The sequence below is a fragment of the Mugil cephalus genome, chromosome 3 (assembly GCF_022458985.1).
Source record: "Mugil cephalus isolate CIBA_MC_2020 chromosome 3, CIBA_Mcephalus_1.1, whole genome shotgun sequence".
NCBI lineage: Eukaryota > Metazoa > Chordata > Actinopteri > Mugiliformes > Mugilidae > Mugil > Mugil cephalus.
Window position 1 is genome coordinate 27,338,013 of NC_061772.1, and position 18,578 is coordinate 27,356,590.

Genomic DNA, 18,578 nt, shown 5'->3' on the forward strand with positions numbered 1-18,578 from the left:
TCCTTCATGGATTTTATGGTTTTAGTGTCGATTTAGGTCCAATGTGTTAAGACAGTTTGTCAAAATGAAAAAATAATTGTTAAAAAAAAAGAATGACATCAAATGAGGCAACGATGAAACCGACGAAATATTAAGATAAAACCAAAAGTAGTCAAAAAAGGCCCAGTTATTCTCTGGACTCCAATTTTGACACATTGCTGTCATCTAGAACAGTAAAACGGTGCAATTTAGTCGCCAATTTAGGATTAAACTGTTACTTTTTTTGAAAAATTTGCAGTTAATGTCTTTTCACTGCAAATTCATCCCTGTGATGGGCTGGTTTTTTACCCCCCGGGCCGTATGTTTGACAACCCTGCATAAAAACAAGAAAAAACAAACAAACAAGCTGGGTGATGTTCATTTCTTTTCCATTGAAACTCCCCATTAATGATCAGATATATTCTTCTTTTCTAATTTTAAAGCCTGTTAATGAAAACACAAACTACTTCCCGATGTTCTGCTCTCTCCAGATCTACCTGCCCCGTCCCAGCGCTTCAGCGGACATGAACATCACTAAAGAGCTGGAGAGCAACACGTCCTTGCTGAGCAGTTTCAACGTCACAGACCCTGAAGTGACCATCGCCTTCGACGTGGAGCCCAGTTCCCCCGTGTCGCTCATGCTCACCTTGTCTCGTGAGTCACCTCCTGACCCTCGGAAATCCAGCCGAACGAAAATCCTCAACCAGACAGGTAACCGACACCAACAGGATCCTCAGGGTAGATCAAAAACTAGCTTTGTTTCACAATAAGATCATTATTAAGATATGAATTGTGGGATCTCGTGATTTGAAATGGATGCAGATCATGTTAAGTTTGTATTAACAGCTTCATGCAGTAACTTTGAATAACCAGGAACGAGATCCCTTAATAAAACACAGTAACTTATACATGTGAAACAGATGTAATTAGACATCTCAGACGTATTTGAGTAAAATAACCCTGTTTCTATAAATGTCATATGATCTTTTTTTAAACAATATTTTATTTTCACCTTGCAATTCCACCCCGGACCACTAGGGGGTTGAGAATCACCGATTTAACCCATTTGGTCCATCCATTGGACTAATAGCTTTAATATGATCTCATTATTCACTTCAGAAGGGTATCGCTGGATGATAACGCCAGATTTGATCAACAACACTCCGGGGATGTGGTACATCGACGCCAAACTCTTCGATTCCGACTGGGAGCCAGGCTTAACGCTGAAGTTCACCTCGTTCACGGGCAAGTGTTTGTACTGGCACACAGTGAAGAAGAAGTGGAGCACTGAGGGCTGCCAGGTAGGTTTCCACATGTATTTTATCTTATATGCATGTGTGTAGTGCTTGTGTTCGTGTGTGCATGAATTTTTCATTCATTTATGTATGAAAAGTGCATTATAAATAAAGTCTTACTTGATTAGTTCCACAGCAGACTCTGATGTCTCTGTATCTGTCTCAGGTGGGAGAGAAAAGCACTCCAGTTCAGACCCAGTGTCTGTGCAACCACCTCACGCTCTTCGGGAGCTCCTTCTTCGTGATGCCGAACAACGTGGACATATCTCGCACCGCCGAGCTGTTCGCCACCGTGAAAGACAACTACGTGGTGCTGGCCCTGCTCTGCGCCTTCTTCGGCCTGTACCTGATCACGCTGCTGTGGGCCTGCTACGCCGACCGCAGGGCGCGCTCTAAGGTCAGCGGTTTACCTTTAAGCGGGTTCTTTTGGGAGGTCTTTATTTTTTTGTTTTTGTGTGTGTCCTCTCATTAAAAAAAAAAAAAAAGCAAAAAAATAACAACAACCACAATGTTTTATGCATCAGAGGAAGATGACTCTGCTGGAAGACAATCACCCCGGGGCACAGTACAACTACCTGATCGGCATCCAAACCGGGCATCGCAAGAATGCTGGGACTTCTGCTAATGTAAGAGGATTATGATTTATCTTTATTACCTGGAGCCTACGCATGGACAGGCCGCCAGTCTATCACAGGGCTGACACAGAGACAAACAATCATCCACACTCACACCTGACACGGGTCAATTTAGAGTCAGCGATTAGGAAGGAAACTGGAGAAAAGCCACTGTTTCTTATTGTTTTATGACTGATGTTCTGGGTTAAAGATTTTTCTTATTTTCTTATTTTTATGTTTTAACACATTTGTATATTTCAAATTATTTCTTTTCTTTTCTTCTTGTTAAGATTTTCCCGTTCAGGTTAGAATATAAAAGTAATTTAAAGCAGGAAAACTGTTGATTAGGCTACAGCTAATCCAAAAGAATAGGTTTCATAATAAGGTAAATAAACTCTCTTCACAGCCACTATGGACAAAGGGAATGAATATATCAAAGGTTCACTCAGACTCATGACTATTGTTTTTTTTAGATGGACTTAAAAAGGTTTGTGAATAAAGTTGGTTTGTTGGACGTTAGCATCTACACTTGAACGCATCAGAGTAATGGACACATTAGTTATATTTTATATACAGACACATATTAAAGAAAATCAAAGAAAACCTTCAGGATTATACGCTTATTTATCCATCTATCAGCCACAATATTATGAGCACCGACAGGAGAAGTAAATAACATTTAAACCATCTTGGGACATTTCAGATAGATGTTCTGCTGGGAAACCTTTGGGACCTGGGATTCATTCCTGTGGACGTTACTCTGATGCGTTCACCTGGTTTCTCCTGCAGGTCACGGTGAAGCTGATCGGTTCGGAGGGGGAGAGCAGCGTGCACCTTCTCGCGGACCCCGACAAGACCGTGTTCGAGAGAGGGTCTTTCGACATGTTCCTGGTGGCCACGCCCTTCCCGCTCGGCGACGTGGGAAACCTCAGGCTGCAGCACGACAACTCTGGAGGTCACCCATCATGGTACTAAAAAAAAGTGAACTCTACATTTAGTTTGTGTAAAAGGACTAATTTCCCAATGCTGTTCATGGCAGTTATGTGTGATACTTTTAGAAACTTGCAGATTTATGTCATTTCCAGTTAAGTTAACAGTGAATTCATTCTCAGTTGTGTGTTTTCTATGATTATATTAAGTCAGCTCTACACTGACCATGCAACTAATAACGTTACAGCTGTATACATGTTGCATTTGTTTGCTTTTCTGCAGCCCGGCTCGCTGATTTCTGCACAGTGACACCATCATTTAGCAAAAACTTGTTACCTCTGTGGTGGAGGTGAAGAATGGATCTGAGTTCTACTGTAAAACAGAAATAATTCTGAATTTGACATGAAATGCTGGAGGCAGCTGTGGAACGATACCAGAGTGAAGCCTTAGAGGTCGATGGTATCTTTGCCCGTGATGCAAAACATTTTTCTCGGTTTGTTTATTAACGTGGGCCACAGGCCAGAAGTCTGAGTACGGGCAGTGACAGATGAAAAGACCAGTTTGTAAAGTTGCCTTGTTGTAGCAGAGATATTCATCAACATTTATCAGGCCAGGGACCTTCAAACCTTCAACAGGGACCCCCTACCTACTATATGTGTTCTATATTAAACTCGTTATTTATAAATATACATTACTATAATCATTTTGCATTCAGTATTACACTATTCAAATAGTACACAGGTTCAAATATATATATATATTAATTTCAATTATGCAATAGTGGGGTCACCATGCAGCTGCTGTAAACATTCAGATTTAGAGAACTTTATTAATCCCACCAGGAGCAATTAGTTTGGACAGCTTGCATGGAATTACACAATACATGCACCATGGGAACAGATAAAGTAGAATTAAAAAAAAAAAAAAAAAAAAAGCAGAATGGAGCAAGTAAAATGCCAAGAAACACAGTGGAATCAATGGTCAATAAATAGATAAAACTAAACTAAAACAACTAAAAGCGCCCAGATACAAAGGTTATATAGAGTCTAAGAGACGAATAACAGAGGAAATAAAAGATTTTAAAACATAAACATACAAATATCTGTATATATCGACATAATATCGCAGCGTGTTTCTGGTTTTTACCTGGGGACTGAATAGGCTCTTAACCAGTTGCAGGGAACATGACCCCGAGTTATATACGACCTCGTGATTGGCTCAGCAGCGATAGGAGCGGGGCCTGCTGCTGTGGAAGGGCTGGATGATGAGGACCATGTGCAACTGGAGGAACCAGGCAGTAGTATAGTCCACAGAACAAGCGCTAAAATCCAAAAGACAGGCAGAAATCAGGCAGATGTAGCAGACACAACACAAAACAGATCCTGACAACTGTGTACAGGAAGCTTAACGGTCTAGTGTGGTGAGCTGAAAGAGTGAAGGGCAGAACTAAAATATGCTGGATTCATGTTAATGTGTTGAAGACCTATGCTATAGGAGAATAAATAAATGGACGTCTAATCTGTGTTGTTTTCCCCTATAAAAAAAAAAAAAAAAAAAAGGTACGTCGACAAGGTGACCATACAGGACGTCCAAACCAAAAATGTGTGGCACTTCTTTTGCGACTGCTGGATGAGCGCCGACCGAGGGGACGGCATCACCAAGAAAACCTTCAACGCCGCCAAGAGCAACGAGATCGCCAGCTTCAGGTCAGACGCTTTCACACTGCTGCCAGACACTAAAGCCTCTCAGATTACTGACCGATTTAATTTCCCTCTTTTTTTCTCGTCGCCAGGAACATCTTCCAGAGCAGAACGTCCACCGGCTTCAGGGACGAACACATCTGGGTGTCCATAGTGAGTCCTCCCTCGCGCAGTCCGTTCACGCGCGCCCAGAGGGTTTCCTGCTGCATGAGCCTGCTGCTCTGCACCATGGCCATCAACATCGCTTTCTGGAACCTGCCTGTAGACGAGAGCTCACCAGTGATCTTCTCCATGGGTGATTACATAGTCTCTGAATGGTTTAGTAAACTAGGAGGGGAAAAGGGTTCTGTTTCTAAAACTGACTGGTGGTTATTCAACTTTTAGAAGAAGACGCATGGAACAAACTCACATTTGTTAGAAACATATTCACTGTAATATAAAGTGTAATGTACCTTAAAGGTTGAAATCACTGTCTGTCGTCTATGGATCTGTTGGTTTATCTCCAACACCTCAACGTCCAAAATGTGCATGCGAAACATTTTGAGTTATCCATCTATCAGCCACAACATTATGACCACTGACAGGAAAAGTAAATGACCAGTGTCCTGCTGGGAAACTTTTGGACCTGGGATTCATTCACGTGGATTACCAGGACCAGACCAGACACCACAACCCCGTGGTGATGACACAGCAGCCATCCCCAGCAGGATGATGACATAAATGCACACACAAAAAATTATGTAGGAACAACTAAAAAAACAAAACAAAACTGTTTTGGATGCACCATATTAGAGGAAGGTGGTCATAATGTTATGCCTGATCGGTGTATACGGAAGACTGCATCTCACATTTATCATCCCATTTATTCAAATTCAGCATTATAATATTTGTTTACAACATCCTGGTTGCATATTCAGACCTAAATTTGTTTTTTTTAATCGCAAATAATAACTCGCGTCACTCAAACGTAACCACGAGGATTCGATAATGACACATAAGAGTAATAAAACATAACATGCTCTACTCAACAAACAAAAGAAAACACTTTAAAGTGGAACTGAAACGAGCCTGAGTGACTGAGGACGTCACCGTCAGCGGGGTCTGTTCGTATCCGCGCCCTCAGCACCGTGTCCCTTCCCTTTAGGTTCGATGAACATCACCTGGCAGGAGATCATGGTGGGAGTGCAGAGCGGCCTCCTCATGTTCCCGATCAACATCCTCATCATCACCATCTTCCGAAGCATCCGGCCTCGCATGCCCGCAAAGTCCAAGAAGGACAACGCCGAGAACATGAGGCCCCACTTCGTCACGATGCACGCGATCCTGAAGGTGCAGTTTTTACTCACGTCTCAATCTGCGTCCACATTCACACATGTTCCTCGAGTCGTACGTTTCAGCGTGTGCAGTGAATCACACCCGACCTAGACACTCATTCTGCATTCAGCTTATTCTGCGTCCTTGTGAGCCGTCCTCCGCGGCTTGCACATACTTTTTTTTTTTTTTTTTTACTCGTGTCATCCTACGTTCCGTGCAGTCGATCCACCTTCGTGTTTCTTTGTGATGCTCGTTGTCTTCCCCCTCCTACAGGAAACGGAGGAGGTCATTTTTTTGGTGAGCCAGAGTAGGAGAAACAAGATGTCAAATGTAAGCCAGCTGGAGACTACTGCTGACCTCTGGCCTGCCCTGGACAAGGTGCATGAATTCCTCCAGCTTATGCAAGGTATTTCATTTCATTTATTCCACATACGAGACCAAAAGGTTTGAAACACTTATATGCACAGATACGCGTTTGCATGAAATAAGAAATGAGATTCAGATCTTACTGGAGCTCTCTGTATTAAAAGAGTTGGACATAGGAATAGTTGAATAGTCTGCATCCAAAACTTATTATACTTTTTATTATTATTTACTATTTTATTTTTATTCCTGGAACAACAGTGCACTAATAGTTTTTTAGGGGATATGTGCGAAAGTGGTGGCATTTAGGGCAGAATTTGAAATTTCTCTCGTCTGCCTTTCAATCCAAATCGATAGAGAAAAAAAAAAAATCATTATATATTTATTTATTTATTCCAGGGGAGAGCGAGAGTGACCCCCACTGGGTGCACTGCAGCAAGTTCCTCCTGGTCGGCCTCAGCCGCCTCCTGACCTGCCTGGGGAGGCTGGACCCGAACAGCTTTCCGAATCCGTACGACCACCAGCAGGCCCTCAACATCACCAACACTCTGGTTCGCAAGGCGGAGATGGTCTTCAGCAGCCACTTGGCCTACTGGTCAGCTCCGCAAGTCTTACACGATATATATCTGCAAAAAAAAAACAGAGCCCGCCACTGATTTTAACATGCGTTGTGTCCCGCTGATTCCAGCCCGCCTCCCGTGAAGACGGAGAAGAAGCGGACGAGGGGCTGCTGGCTGCCCTGGTGGTTCGTGTTCATCGGCTGGTTCCTGTTGCTGTCCATCAGCGGAATATCCACGTTCTTCACCCTGCTGTACGGTTTCGAGTACGGAAAGGAGAAGTCCATCAAGTGGGTCATGTCTCTGGGCCTCTCCCTCTTCCAGAGCATCTTCATCCTGCAGCCTCTCAAGGTAGGTGCACACGGGAAAATTAATCAACCGGTCAAATCAAACTTTATTTATATAGCACTTTTCATACTTAAAAAGATGCAACACAAAGGGCTTTACATTAAAAACAAAGGCCCCTAATCCCCTCATACCCCAGACCCTCATTCATGATGTACAGATCGATACTGACATATCGATACTTTGGATACCAGGTGTTTATGCCTTAAAATCGATCCTCAAATCCAAATATCGATACTTTGGATACTTCACTCATTGGAGTAATGTAGGAACACAGTGGAAAGAAACTATTGACTTGTGGCAACACAACAAACCTTGTGAAACACCTCACGATATAAACAACACAGAATGCGAGGCATTTATGATGATTTATTTCTTTTTTTAGTGTTTGAAACAGCATTTTCATATATTTTGTATGTTTGGTTTTTCTGTTGTTGTATCGTAAATGAGGCCACTACCTCAATATACTTCAGAGTTTAAAGTAAATAAATAAATTACTGTGATGTCTTGTATTCTTTATGAAGCTATGATCTGAAATACACCAGACACCAAACACATCAGGGTGCATTTACACAATCGCCGATACAAGCCTGAATTTTACACACTATTGGATTGGAAAGGAAATCAGTGTTATCGAACATCACAAACTCACAGACAGGGGCCCACACCACGGCCACAAAGCCCCGGATCAGGACCCCCAACCATCCAGACCAAGACAACCCCCAGGACTGCGCCCCCTGCAGGCAAAACCCAAGAGACAACAGAATAAAATATGCACAATACTAAAAGGAATAAAAATATATATATATATAAAAACAGCATCTAAGTATTAATAAAAAAGTAAAAACAAAAGAAAAGAGCAATTAAAAACAGTCAAAGTAGCATAGGTAAATAATTAGATAAACAAGTGTTACAAAAATAAATAAATAAAATGAATCTAAAAACTGTTGCTTCTCGTGTACAATTTTAATTTTCTTTTTGTGCGTGTGTTGTTGTGTTTGCAGGTGCTCGGCATTGCTGTGATCTTTGCCCTGATGCTGAAACCTGTAGCCGTGGAGGAGACCGAAGAAATCGAGCTGGTGCTGATTGGTAAGAAAACACTGAGTGCGTTTACATGCACGTGAAGGAAAAAAAAAAAATTATTGCATGTAAACAATTAAAACCGCAGTTCTCTTTATCCGATTGAGACGCCCAGATAATGCGATTGGAATTTAATTTTCTCTGGCATGTACACGGTAACCGCAGTTTTCAATTAGATAGCGTGTGTGCGCATGCTCCACAACCACTGTGCACAAAAACATCCAGAAGAAGATGAAGGTAAACGGAGCCGCTAGAAGAATCGTCTGAGGGATAACACGCAACTTATCTGCACCAGAAGTAGCACGAAAATTACGTACGAGATTAAAAAATGTACTATTATCCCTATGTCTCCAACAGGAAAGCGAGCCGTACTAAGGTGGTATTAACCCGCTGAAAAGACACATATCGCCACCTAGTGTGGAGGAGTAGGACATGTTCCTTATTCGATTTTCTTTTGCTGTAGTCAGAAAGTCGAATTTTGCGCCTGGCTCCATTAAGCTCTGCATGTAAACGCACTGACTGAGGTGGACGAGCTGTTAAATCCTGAAAGAAAACAAATAATCAAAGATTTATAAAAGATCTCTGTTCCTTTTTAAGTTAAACTTCCTCTCTCCTTTTTTCAAATCTTTTCTGAATGTTGTTGGTTGAAAACTGACTGAGTTTACGTTTTAACTTCAACACAGTGCGTCATCTAAAGAATCCTTTACCTTATGTAACACAGCTGTTGTTTCTGATATTTTTTTTTTACCTTTGTATAATTTATATGTGATTTCTGAGATGGTCTCTACATTTTTATTTCACACGCAAACTGTTAAGTCCAAACTGCTTCACATTCACAGACGTAACCTTTCCATTTTTTACTTCAGGTCGACTGCAGGGAAAGCTCTTGTGTAACCGAAGAGACGTCATTTGTTGACTTTAAACTTGTGACCCTTTTTAGCTTTTGTACTTTTCCGAGTGACTTCTCCCTCTTAAGTGTGTGAGTGCTGCCAGTCTCACTGCAGTTTCTTCTCCACTTAACAGAGCAACAAGAAAAGTGTAGACGGTGGGCTGGCAGGGACGGGCTGTGAGGCACCAGCTCCGACGGACACCGCTGCAAACTCCCCCAACATCCTCCCTCCCTCCCCCATCCCTCCCCCATCCCCTCATCTCCTAAACACTCTTTTGCACTTATTTGCATCTAACTTTCTGAATACATAATTGTGCACCACATTCTGATGTTGCACATTATTGCAAAGAGCATCATTGATTAAGTTTAACTGCTTATTTTTGAACTGTTCATATTAACACTATTATAATCCATTTACACATTCGAGCATACGTAACGACCGGCTAGATTTATTAAATGTTTATCCATAAATACCAGTTCAAAAGTATGTAGAACTTGCAGAGAACATATATGTATTTTATCTTCCTGTTTTGCAGCACGTCACTTATCAAATATTTACTGGGCTCAGGTTTATTTAGCGACATTAAACACAATGATAAGCCAGAAGCCGGATTATTCATAGACTTGTAGCGAGTAGGGGAGGGTGGAAAGGCGTTTTTTTTATGAAGCCGTACATACGGGAGCTGATGCTTAATTGATCATTCTCCTTCGTTTCTGTCCCGTCACTGTAACACACGCTGAAAGTGCACGTCACGCCTTTTTCCATCATTCATGGCCGCGTCTGCAGGACTCAGTCTTCGCTGCGTATGAATGATTCATGTAACAGACAAAACTACATTTAAGTTTGTGCTTTTGATTTGGGAATACAAGGCTTGTTTTAGAACTTCTGAGCTGTGTATTTAATCAGAAAAATGGCTTATTTATTGGTTTCACTGACTGATGCTGTATGTATTATATGTGTGAATTTCAATAAAAGCATCAAACTCGCAGTCTTTAACACTGGAAGTCGGTATTTATTATTGTTAACTATGGCTGTAGTATCTGTGTGACAGCTTTTCTTCATTGGTTTGGCTCATTTGTTGAAACAGAATTTACATTCTCAATATAACACGGACAGACGTCCAAACCGCAACTGTTCACAACAGAATTCAATTTCTCATTCATTTCATCAAATTGCAAATGTCTTAGCACATCTTTGCAAATGATTAAGCACAGTTAGTTTACATTTAGCACCATTTCCAAGTGAATACGTCTTGTTAATCTAAACTGATTCTAAGTCTAATGCTTGTTCTCTCCAAAACATGTGAGCATCATTTCACTGTATAAGTCATCACATCAGTCAAGAACATAATACCACGAATATCATATATGAAGCTCTCAAAACATTTGATAAACCGATCCACTGACAGTCAGATGAAACTAGAACTTGACCAACAAAATCAGAGGTCCCTGCAGGAGGGAATGTGTAGGGGATGGCTGCGACGTGTGGGCCGTTTCTTCCCTCGTTGTATTGTGATACAATACCTAATTTTCCTTCGGGGATGAATAAAGTAATCTATCATCTATCTGATGGGAGAATATACGCTGTGATGTGGATGAGAACCTGTGACCCGATAGACAGCAGCATGTGGACGGCCAGGAGACGGTGAGGACAGCGATTAGTGAACCAGTTAGTTGTGAAACTCCAGCTTTATTTACAGGCTACATATCATTTTCCTTGTTTGTTTTGTTTGTGTTTATATTAGAGTATAATATGCTGTATACATTTTCTTTTTACTCTGATGTTTTGAAGTTACTTTATGTGTGTGAATGAAAATGGTTGTCAAATGTCAAAACTTACAGTGAAATACAATTTTTTCACCCCAGTTTTATACACAATTTTATTCTGTTCAGTAGACAAACTACTGAGGGATATTTCAATGGTCTTGCAGTGCTTAAACAATGCCAAAGGGACAATACATTTTGGGGGCATTGATTGTTTATATGAAGAAGGAGCATGAGTGAGCTATGATGCTGTGATGAACTGTAAAACTGTTTTGCCAAATGATTTCAGAGTTTTGAGAATATAAAAATTCTGTTTCAAGAAATTAACCAAAATAATAGAGAAATCTGTAAGACACCGACTGCTTTCACTCAACAGCGAGGACCCCTAGTGGTAAAAGAGGGAAAAGTCTTTCAAGAATAGCGTGGAGTCATTGGTCCAGTTCCAAATAATCCTTTATTAAATTGTTAAGTAAGTATACATTTGGAAAAACAAACAAACAAAACAAAAACAACTACTGGTGTTTGTTTTTTTTATTATTTGCAGTGAGACTCTATTTTGTGTCTCAGGGTTTCAGGTCAGAAAATAAACAGTCCCAACATAGAAAAGACAGAGAGTGATCAGGTCACAGTTCAGTAGTGTTAATCGTCCCTACTCACTCCAACATGAATCCTATTTAAATAAACTGCGTCGGCTCTAAAACTGGAGAGCGTTCAGAAAAAAAACTGCTGAATCATTTTATGTGAGGCCGCCGTGCAAAGAGAGGAGCCGGGGCGTGTTTAGCTGACGGCAGCGTGGCGTGACTGTAATAAAACTCTCTGACTCTTATTTCATTTATTTCTTTAAACCCCAATGTGCAAATTTATACTGTTTTTTAACTGTGGATTGGTTACAAATAAAGCAAATCTAATCAAGTGTCTCCAGTCTAGATGGATAAGAAATGCTAAATGCTAGCGCAGACTGGCAAGGCCTCTGATGAGAGATGAGAGCTAAGGCAAATGCAGTGTTTGCACGTACATGCACACGATGACAGAAGACAAATTTACATCTAATCAAATCAGGGTTGTTGAGCGACTGCTTTTCGTATTTGAGGATTTTGCTTGTAAATGAAGTCCTTCAGTGGTAGGAAAGTGCAGGTATTTGGTACAATCGACATTCAAAAAAACAACTTTATTTGGAGAAACTGTATATAAAACGGATTTGTCAAACCTCGAACAACTCCCTGCTCCCACCCTCATTTTCGCTGTACAGTTAAATTGTCGCTGTAAATAAAGTCTATATCACTGTGAATGTATTATATTACACATTTCGCTTTTGTTGTCGCTTCACACCCGCGTCAGAACGAGCCGGACGCACACGTTCGCACTTATTTCCGATAGAAACGCACAATCCGAAGTCAACTCCACCGTGACGGCGACTGCTCAAACACACTGGAAAATATGCATTCAAATTGTTTCCGATGCCGACTGTAAAAAAGCTTTGCTCAGTGTCGGGAGCCTCGCCCCACGAAAAACAAAACGGTGACGCCACCGAGAGCCACGTCTCCACCAAAGCGGAACGGCCCGCCGAGCTCGTAAAACCGGTCTGACACAGAGACTGAGTGACACAGTGGAAAAAAGATCACAGCGACATTAGCATGTGCAAAGTAGAATCAAGGCATGTACTGTAAATATTAGTCAGACTAAAAAAAAAACAAGAATTAAAATTGAAATTTGATTTATCACAAAGTTAAAAGTCAGTGTGACCTTAAAGAAGAAGAAGGAGTGGACATCGGGTCGATGCCCACATGATTGTATGTAAGAACTTAATAGTGTGCCAGAAATAAATTTAAATATGTGGCACTCACTAGGTAGAAAAATGACATTTCTGCTGACAGACGGTGTCAATTAGTGAGCGACCACACCCTCAGTACTCTGGTCATGTGTATACAAATGAGGTAAGCGTATACCTATGTTTAATCATTATTTAAAATTACATTACAGAAGGACCCACAAATCTGATCGACAGCCTTGAACATTTCCCGTTTCCTGTCCTGAGCTGTGTCCGTGACAACACAGCTACTGTGTGTGTGTGTGTGTGTGTGTGTGTGTCGGAGTGTGTGTGTGTGTGTGTGAGTATAGACCAGAGGTTTAAGTAAATTAAGTTTTCTTCTTCAGCTCCTCAAACCGACGCGTTAAATCGTCAAAGTCGATGTCGTCCGAGGTGGTGGCGTTTCCGCCGAAGGAGGAGGTCGGGAGCGTGTCGGGGACGGAGGGCAGCTCCGGGAGAGCGTTGTTGTCGAACAGATGAGGCGACGGGCCAGGACCTGAGGGGTGATACGCGTATTAATTATGCAGCAGCGTGTTTGGAAGTGAACGCAACAGCTAAAAAAAAAATATAAGAGCGGTGAGATGCCACGAAAAAAAAAAAAATTAAATAAATGTCATGTCATGTAGGTTTATAAATATATGTCTAATTCCTCTGTGGCAAACATCTCCACTACACTTGTGTGGGTGATATGTGCCAAACTTAGAATGAACTTATAATTAATAAACAAAGAACTAAACCTGCTTCTAAATATAGTCGCCAACAAACAGCGTTTTCTCATATCCAGCAACACGATGCTGAAAACTCTACAGCGTCTACATGTCTAAGTAAATTATTTTACTCTTTATTTATGTATGACAAAGACTTCAGGAGGAATGAATGGGTCTGTGGGTAAGTGAATAGAGAAGTACAGTAGTTTCCGTCTTTGATGCTAAGAAAAACCTAAAATATGTCGTGTCTTATGCTTTAACTGTCGATTCAAGTGTCGGCAGAACTCACCTACGGCCTGGGAAGGAACAGACGGTTTGTCAGAGATGTCATCAATCTGAAACAGTAAGGGCACGTTAGAGATAACGTCATCGTCACGCAGAAGGAAAATTATATTTGTTAGTGGTAATTAGAGAGGAAAAAAAGAAAAAAAAGAAAAATGCACACAACAGCGCGGAAGTAAAATCATTTCAAATGCGAAGGAAAAGAATTATGCTGTGGATTTTTTGAGAAGCCATCACCTCGAGTTTGTGACACAAAAAAATGATTTTTAGGCGTCGACGTCATCATTAGAAAATTTCCACTTTTCATTCCACTTCTGCTCGGCTCATTAGTGGGTTAAAGCATTAATAATTTCACATTCCCTACATTTGCGCAGATGAAGCAGAATCTGGGCTTAATCTGAAAAACTGTGCAAAAAAAAAAAAAAAAAAAAAAAAGGTGATAGTAAGCAAGCCGAATAAACTGCTCTTCCCTGAGTGGTTCCCTGCCCTGTCCGTCTCTCCGTCTGGGGGTACGGGAAGGGGGCATGGTTGGGAAGGGGTCGGTCACTTACGGACTCGTATGTCGGGGGAGAAGTGGGCAGCTGTGGGGGCTGCCCTCCCCCCATGTGGTGCTGGAAGTTGTCGTAGGTACCAGTGGGAGGGTGAAATGGTTCCTGGGGAACAGGGGGGGAAAAAAAAAATAAATAAAAAAATCAGGTGCAAATCTGAGGGAGGGCTTTATAATAATTCTCATCTTTCCATCAGCTTTCAATCTTTTCACGGGAAAAAAAAATGCCTTTCCCACAAGTGTCTGGAGCGTAATAACTGGCAGTGGCTGAGAAGTTTCTACAACATCATCATCATCATCTAGATGCTTATGAACTGTGTCCCTTACAGCTCCTTTGGATGGTGGGTAGTTGAAAGGTCCTGGCATATGCATGGGCATAGGCATGGGCATCGCCATGGGCATGGGCATCGCAGGAGCACTGAAGCCTCCTCCACCGCCACCTCCTCCTCCACCTCCAGACTTCTTGTCGTTGTCCACGTCGATCAGGTCGGCCTCCTCTCCGGTGCAAACCTCGGGCTGTCCAGAAGACGGGGCGGGATGGGATGGTCAGTAAATAATTTGGATTACTTCATCTCTCACGTTGCGTAATAAACAAATAAATACTCCCTTACCCGCACCATGGCGTCAGGCTCATACGGCACGTTATAGTTCTTGGCGATCTCTATCAGGTAACGTTCCACCAAGATCTTGGGAGGAGCCTCCACGCTCAGCTTGTGCATCAGCTGTGAACGGGTGACATGTTCGATCAGATGTGACATTCTTAAGCAGACTTGAGGGCGGCCACTGGAAACAAATTGCCTACCCTGTCGTTAACTGTCCCAATCTGGTTTGTCCTGCACAGCTTGCCGTATTCCTTGCTATATTTTGCACACAGTTGTTCAGACACCTAAAAGAAAAGATCAAAGACTGTCAACGGTGACGCAGTTTGAATAATTGTTGAGAATGTGTTTACATTTGTTGGCACGAAACTTATACAGAACTTACAATTTTCAGTTCAGACACCTCTGACTGGAGACGAGGTGCTGCCCAAATGAGGGTCGACACTGCCTCCTGTAGGCCAGGATCCAGTTCCCTGATTGGTGAAACAGATAATGGTGTAAACAAGGATGTCACAGAGAGAGACTGATGCAGTGTAAAAGCCCGATATCTCTCCCGATACACTCACTTCATAGACTGAATGAGACCAAAGCGAGCCAGCAGCAGGTCGCAGTAAAGCTCCAGGATCTCCATGGCTTCCACCAGATAGTCCTCCCTGATGATGTGCTCCACGCGGATCCGCGCCCGCTCATCCTTCCCCGACGAGAGGTAGTCTGCAATCTCCTTTCTTGCCTTTTGAGCGAGCTCGGCTTCATTTTTAAAATTTGCGAAGGGGAGGGTTAGAAGAACAGAAACAAGAAGCAACTTCAAATGTAGGAGAGGAGGGGTTAGACTCACTTTTCTTCTTCTCTAGGAGTTTGAGTCGGTTGATGACCAGCCGGAGGTTGACTCTTAGCCTCTCCGCTTTAAATCCTCCCCCCAGCATGATGATCTGTGATCTGTGAAGGAGAACATGAGTGGAGCAAATAGAGAGTTTAAAATTCACTGCAATTTATAAGGCATCAATAACAATACAAATTGTCTCAAAGCGCTTTCCAAAACCCAGTCTGAGACTTTCTGGGGAAAGGACTAAGGAGACGGCGGCAAAAAAAAACTCATATGGAGGGAGTCGTCTGCATAAGGCCAGACAGAAAAAGAGCAGGAGGAACAAGATCAGCATGCATCCAATTAAAGCATGCATGTAGAATCTAATCATGAGCTTAAAAATGAACATAAACAAGAGTAGAGCAGCACAAAACTGCTAGTGACAACGGTTTTATTTATGTAGCGTTACAAAACGCTTGGCCTGAGACCCCCAGAATCTTAAGCTCATATGGAGGGAGCCATCTGCTGGAGGCTGGTGGGGCAGAGACAGAAAAATAGAAGGAGGAGAGCAGCAAGAGGAATCAGGAAGAGATCTTAAGAAGACATATATATATAGAATATAATTGTAATATATGGAGTAGTTCCTTGCCACCATCGCCTTCAGGCCGGATTTTGAAGAGCGCCTTGAGACAATTTGTATTGTTATTGACGCTATATAAATAAAACAGAATTGGTTTGAATACAAGTACAAAATATAGCTGATGCATTGTACGTGAGAGTCCGAAAATTCTTATAAACAAAAAGATAAGGGCACAAAACTAGTTCTATCACAGGTGAGTTAGTTGCTGTGATGACTGAATATCACAGGCATCACAGGCCGTGAAGTCTGGGCAGGTTGATGAGAGCAGGACCATAGATGAATAGTATGGAGCTCCACATATTACTTAATCCACCTAATTGACCCCCACCTCTGACCTGGTGAGTCACTTAATCATGTGAGCATGACTAACCCATCTGAACACAATGACACCGCAGATTTAACCCCCCCTAAAAAAAAAAACAAAAACAAACAAAACGCGCGTGAACACGGCGTAAAACTACGCAATAAGTTAACTTTTAAAAACAGCTACGTGAGCATTAAAACGGCTAAACAGTCCCAAAACAGTTAGCTTTAGCATCAAAGCTAACCAGGAAGAGTCGTGGCTCTTAACACGCTACAGCCTCGTTTATTGAATTTACCCCCATTTAATCGACTTTAATCAGCCGCGTTAACTCATTTTGAAAACTTGAAGATAATATATGAATATCTGTTTGTGTTGCCATGGCAGCTTGTTAGATAGGCTCTGCTTTGTTAGCGGTCTCCTGTCATCGTTTCAGCTAGCCACCTAGCTCTGGCTCTACGCTGGCAAATTAAAACAAAAAACAAAAAAAACTAACAAAGTGCGCGATACAAGCTCAAGCAGTTTGAAGAAATTGATCTTTTAAAGTAGCAGAGAGCTCGATAAATCGGTGGTAACTTACCTGTCAAAGGAAATCAGCCGTACACACCAACTTATTTAGGTTTCTGTCTGTGTTGTGTCGTCGCCTGTTCCACTTCCGCAATGATCTCCCGTGACGTAATGGGGGATTTCAGGCGAAGGGGCGTGGCTTTAGCGTCAAACAGCAGGTGTGTCCAAGTTCAACACAAACACTGTGATTTATTAACATCTTCAACAAGAACTACTCAGAACTGATGGCATTTAATTTTTAACATCTACTCACATTATTAATTCATTATTAATTTAAGAAATAAATGCTGTAACTTCGACTTCATATGGCAGAATGTAACTTAACCTATTTGGGTGTCCAGCATGCACCTCAGTGTTCACTTTTATTGTCCCTCGAGGATAAATAAAGTTATTTGAATCTTGAATCTTGAAGATGTCTCCATTTTGTGCTGTTTTTATACAGCACCATGGTTCTTATTGGGCTTTTTATTCAGTAACATTTATCTGACAATCATGTCTAGAGTTAACTCATAAACATATTTACACACGTACCTTTTGTATCTTTTGCCCCTAAATGCTAAATGTTGTGGATGAAACTGCCCACTGGTCTAAAATAGGGGTTTCAAACATATGACTCGCGAGCCCAAACCGGCCCACCAGATGATCCAACCTGGCCTACGGGGTTAATTTGTAAAATTAGAAGTCAGTGAGAGTATTTTTTTCTCAATAAAATTGACACCTTTTGAAAAATTTCCATCTAGTGCCGAAATTACACCTATTCTTCTTAAGAAATCTCAGGTTGTTGATGAAATGTTTTTTTAAAAAAAGGAAAGTTTATTAAATGTTGTTTACATATATTTTTTTTCTTTAGCTAATTATTAGGTTTTTACCTATTATTTATACTTATGTATGCATATATGAATGCACATATATATATATGTATATAGGAGCAGGAGTAAAAGGAGCAGGAAGATAGATCAACTATTATTAATAATAAATGGAGAAAGAGTGGGAGTAAATAAGTTGTACTTTTTTCCACACCTTTTCAGACACGTAAGTGAAATTATTATTATGCGTTGTTTTATTATTATTATTTTCTATTTTTAAGATTTTAAGATTTTTTTTTTTGTATTTTCATTTCTGTTTATTTGCTCATCACTTACAGGTCCCGACACTAAAATCAGAAAAAACATGACAGGCTGCAAAATCTGAGGGGGCAGATTAAAATATTAAAATCCAATTTATTAAGATTTAATCTAATTTTAACAGCTCAAAACACAGAAACTGCTGTTAAAATAACGCTCAGACCTTTTCACTACGGTCCCACTATAGTTATAATATTCTTTTTGTTCGTTTGTTTAAGTGATGTTTACTACTGGTAGTGTCATCCAGGCTGTGGTATATTTCTAAAACAAAGCTGGAAAAACTTGCTTGTGACTGAATGACTCATGTGGAGGTTTTTACACACACCTGAAACT

General features: G+C 41.2%; 2 protein-coding genes across 4 annotated transcripts; one reads left to right on the forward strand and one right to left on the reverse strand.

The window, feature by feature from the left end:
- Positions 1–1,140: 1,140 nt before the first annotated feature.
- Positions 1,141–10,652, forward strand: pkd1l3 (polycystic kidney disease 1-like 3). Its single transcript, XM_047581064.1, has 12 exons — positions 1,141–1,319; positions 1,480–1,710; positions 1,838–1,939; positions 2,717–2,895; positions 4,417–4,563; positions 4,650–4,852; positions 5,702–5,886; positions 6,145–6,277; positions 6,634–6,829; positions 6,923–7,142; positions 8,141–8,225; positions 9,240–10,652. The coding sequence occupies exons 1-12, from the start codon at positions 1,152–1,154 to the stop codon at positions 9,284–9,286; spliced, it is 1,896 nt and encodes a 631-aa protein (XP_047437020.1). The 5' UTR covers positions 1,141–1,151; the 3' UTR covers positions 9,287–10,652.
- Positions 10,653–11,304: 652 nt separating this feature from the next.
- Positions 11,305–17,265, reverse strand: ist1 (IST1 factor associated with ESCRT-III). Of its 3 annotated transcripts, none has more exons than XM_047580880.1 (10): positions 17,135–17,265; positions 15,647–15,747; positions 15,378–15,558; positions 15,197–15,284; positions 15,015–15,098; positions 14,824–14,934; positions 14,540–14,728; positions 14,217–14,318; positions 13,673–13,679; positions 11,305–13,172 (listed from the first exon to the last, which is right to left on the reverse strand). In XM_047580880.1, exons 2-10 carry the CDS (start codon positions 15,732–15,734, stop codon positions 13,006–13,008), a joined length of 1,017 nt encoding a protein of 338 aa, XP_047436836.1. In that variant the 5' UTR covers positions 15,735–15,747; positions 17,135–17,265; the 3' UTR covers positions 11,305–13,005. The 3 variants fall into 3 exon arrangements, with proteins under 3 accessions (XP_047436836.1, XP_047436834.1, XP_047436837.1); XM_047580878.1 differs by having other exon boundaries at positions 13,673–13,718; XM_047580881.1 differs by lacking the exon at positions 14,217–14,318 and having other exon boundaries at positions 13,673–13,718.
- Positions 17,266–18,578: the final 1,313 nt, after the last annotated feature.

Coding starts and splice junctions, on each gene's coding strand:
- pkd1l3 (XM_047581064.1), top strand. CDS start 1,152: ATGATAACGCCAGATTTGATCAACAACACTCCGGGGATGTGGTACATC. Junction 4,564..4,649: donor AACGAGATCGCCAGCTTCAG/GTCAGACGCTTT, acceptor TCTCGTCGCCAG/GAACATCTTCCAGAGCAGAA. Junction 4,853..5,701: donor ACCAGTGATCTTCTCCATGG/GTGATTACATAG, acceptor CCTTCCCTTTAG/GTTCGATGAACATCACCTGG.
- ist1 (XM_047580878.1), bottom strand. CDS start 15,734: ATGCTGGGGGGAGGATTTAAAGCGGAGAGGCTAAGAGTCAACCTCCGG. Junction 14,319..14,539: donor ACCCACCATCCAAAGGAGCT/GTAAGGGACACA, acceptor CCTGTTCCCCAG/GAACCATTTCACCCTCCCAC. Junction 13,719..14,216: donor CTCCCCCGACATACGAGTCC/GTAAGTGACCGA, acceptor TTACTGTTTCAG/ATTGATGACATCTCTGACAA.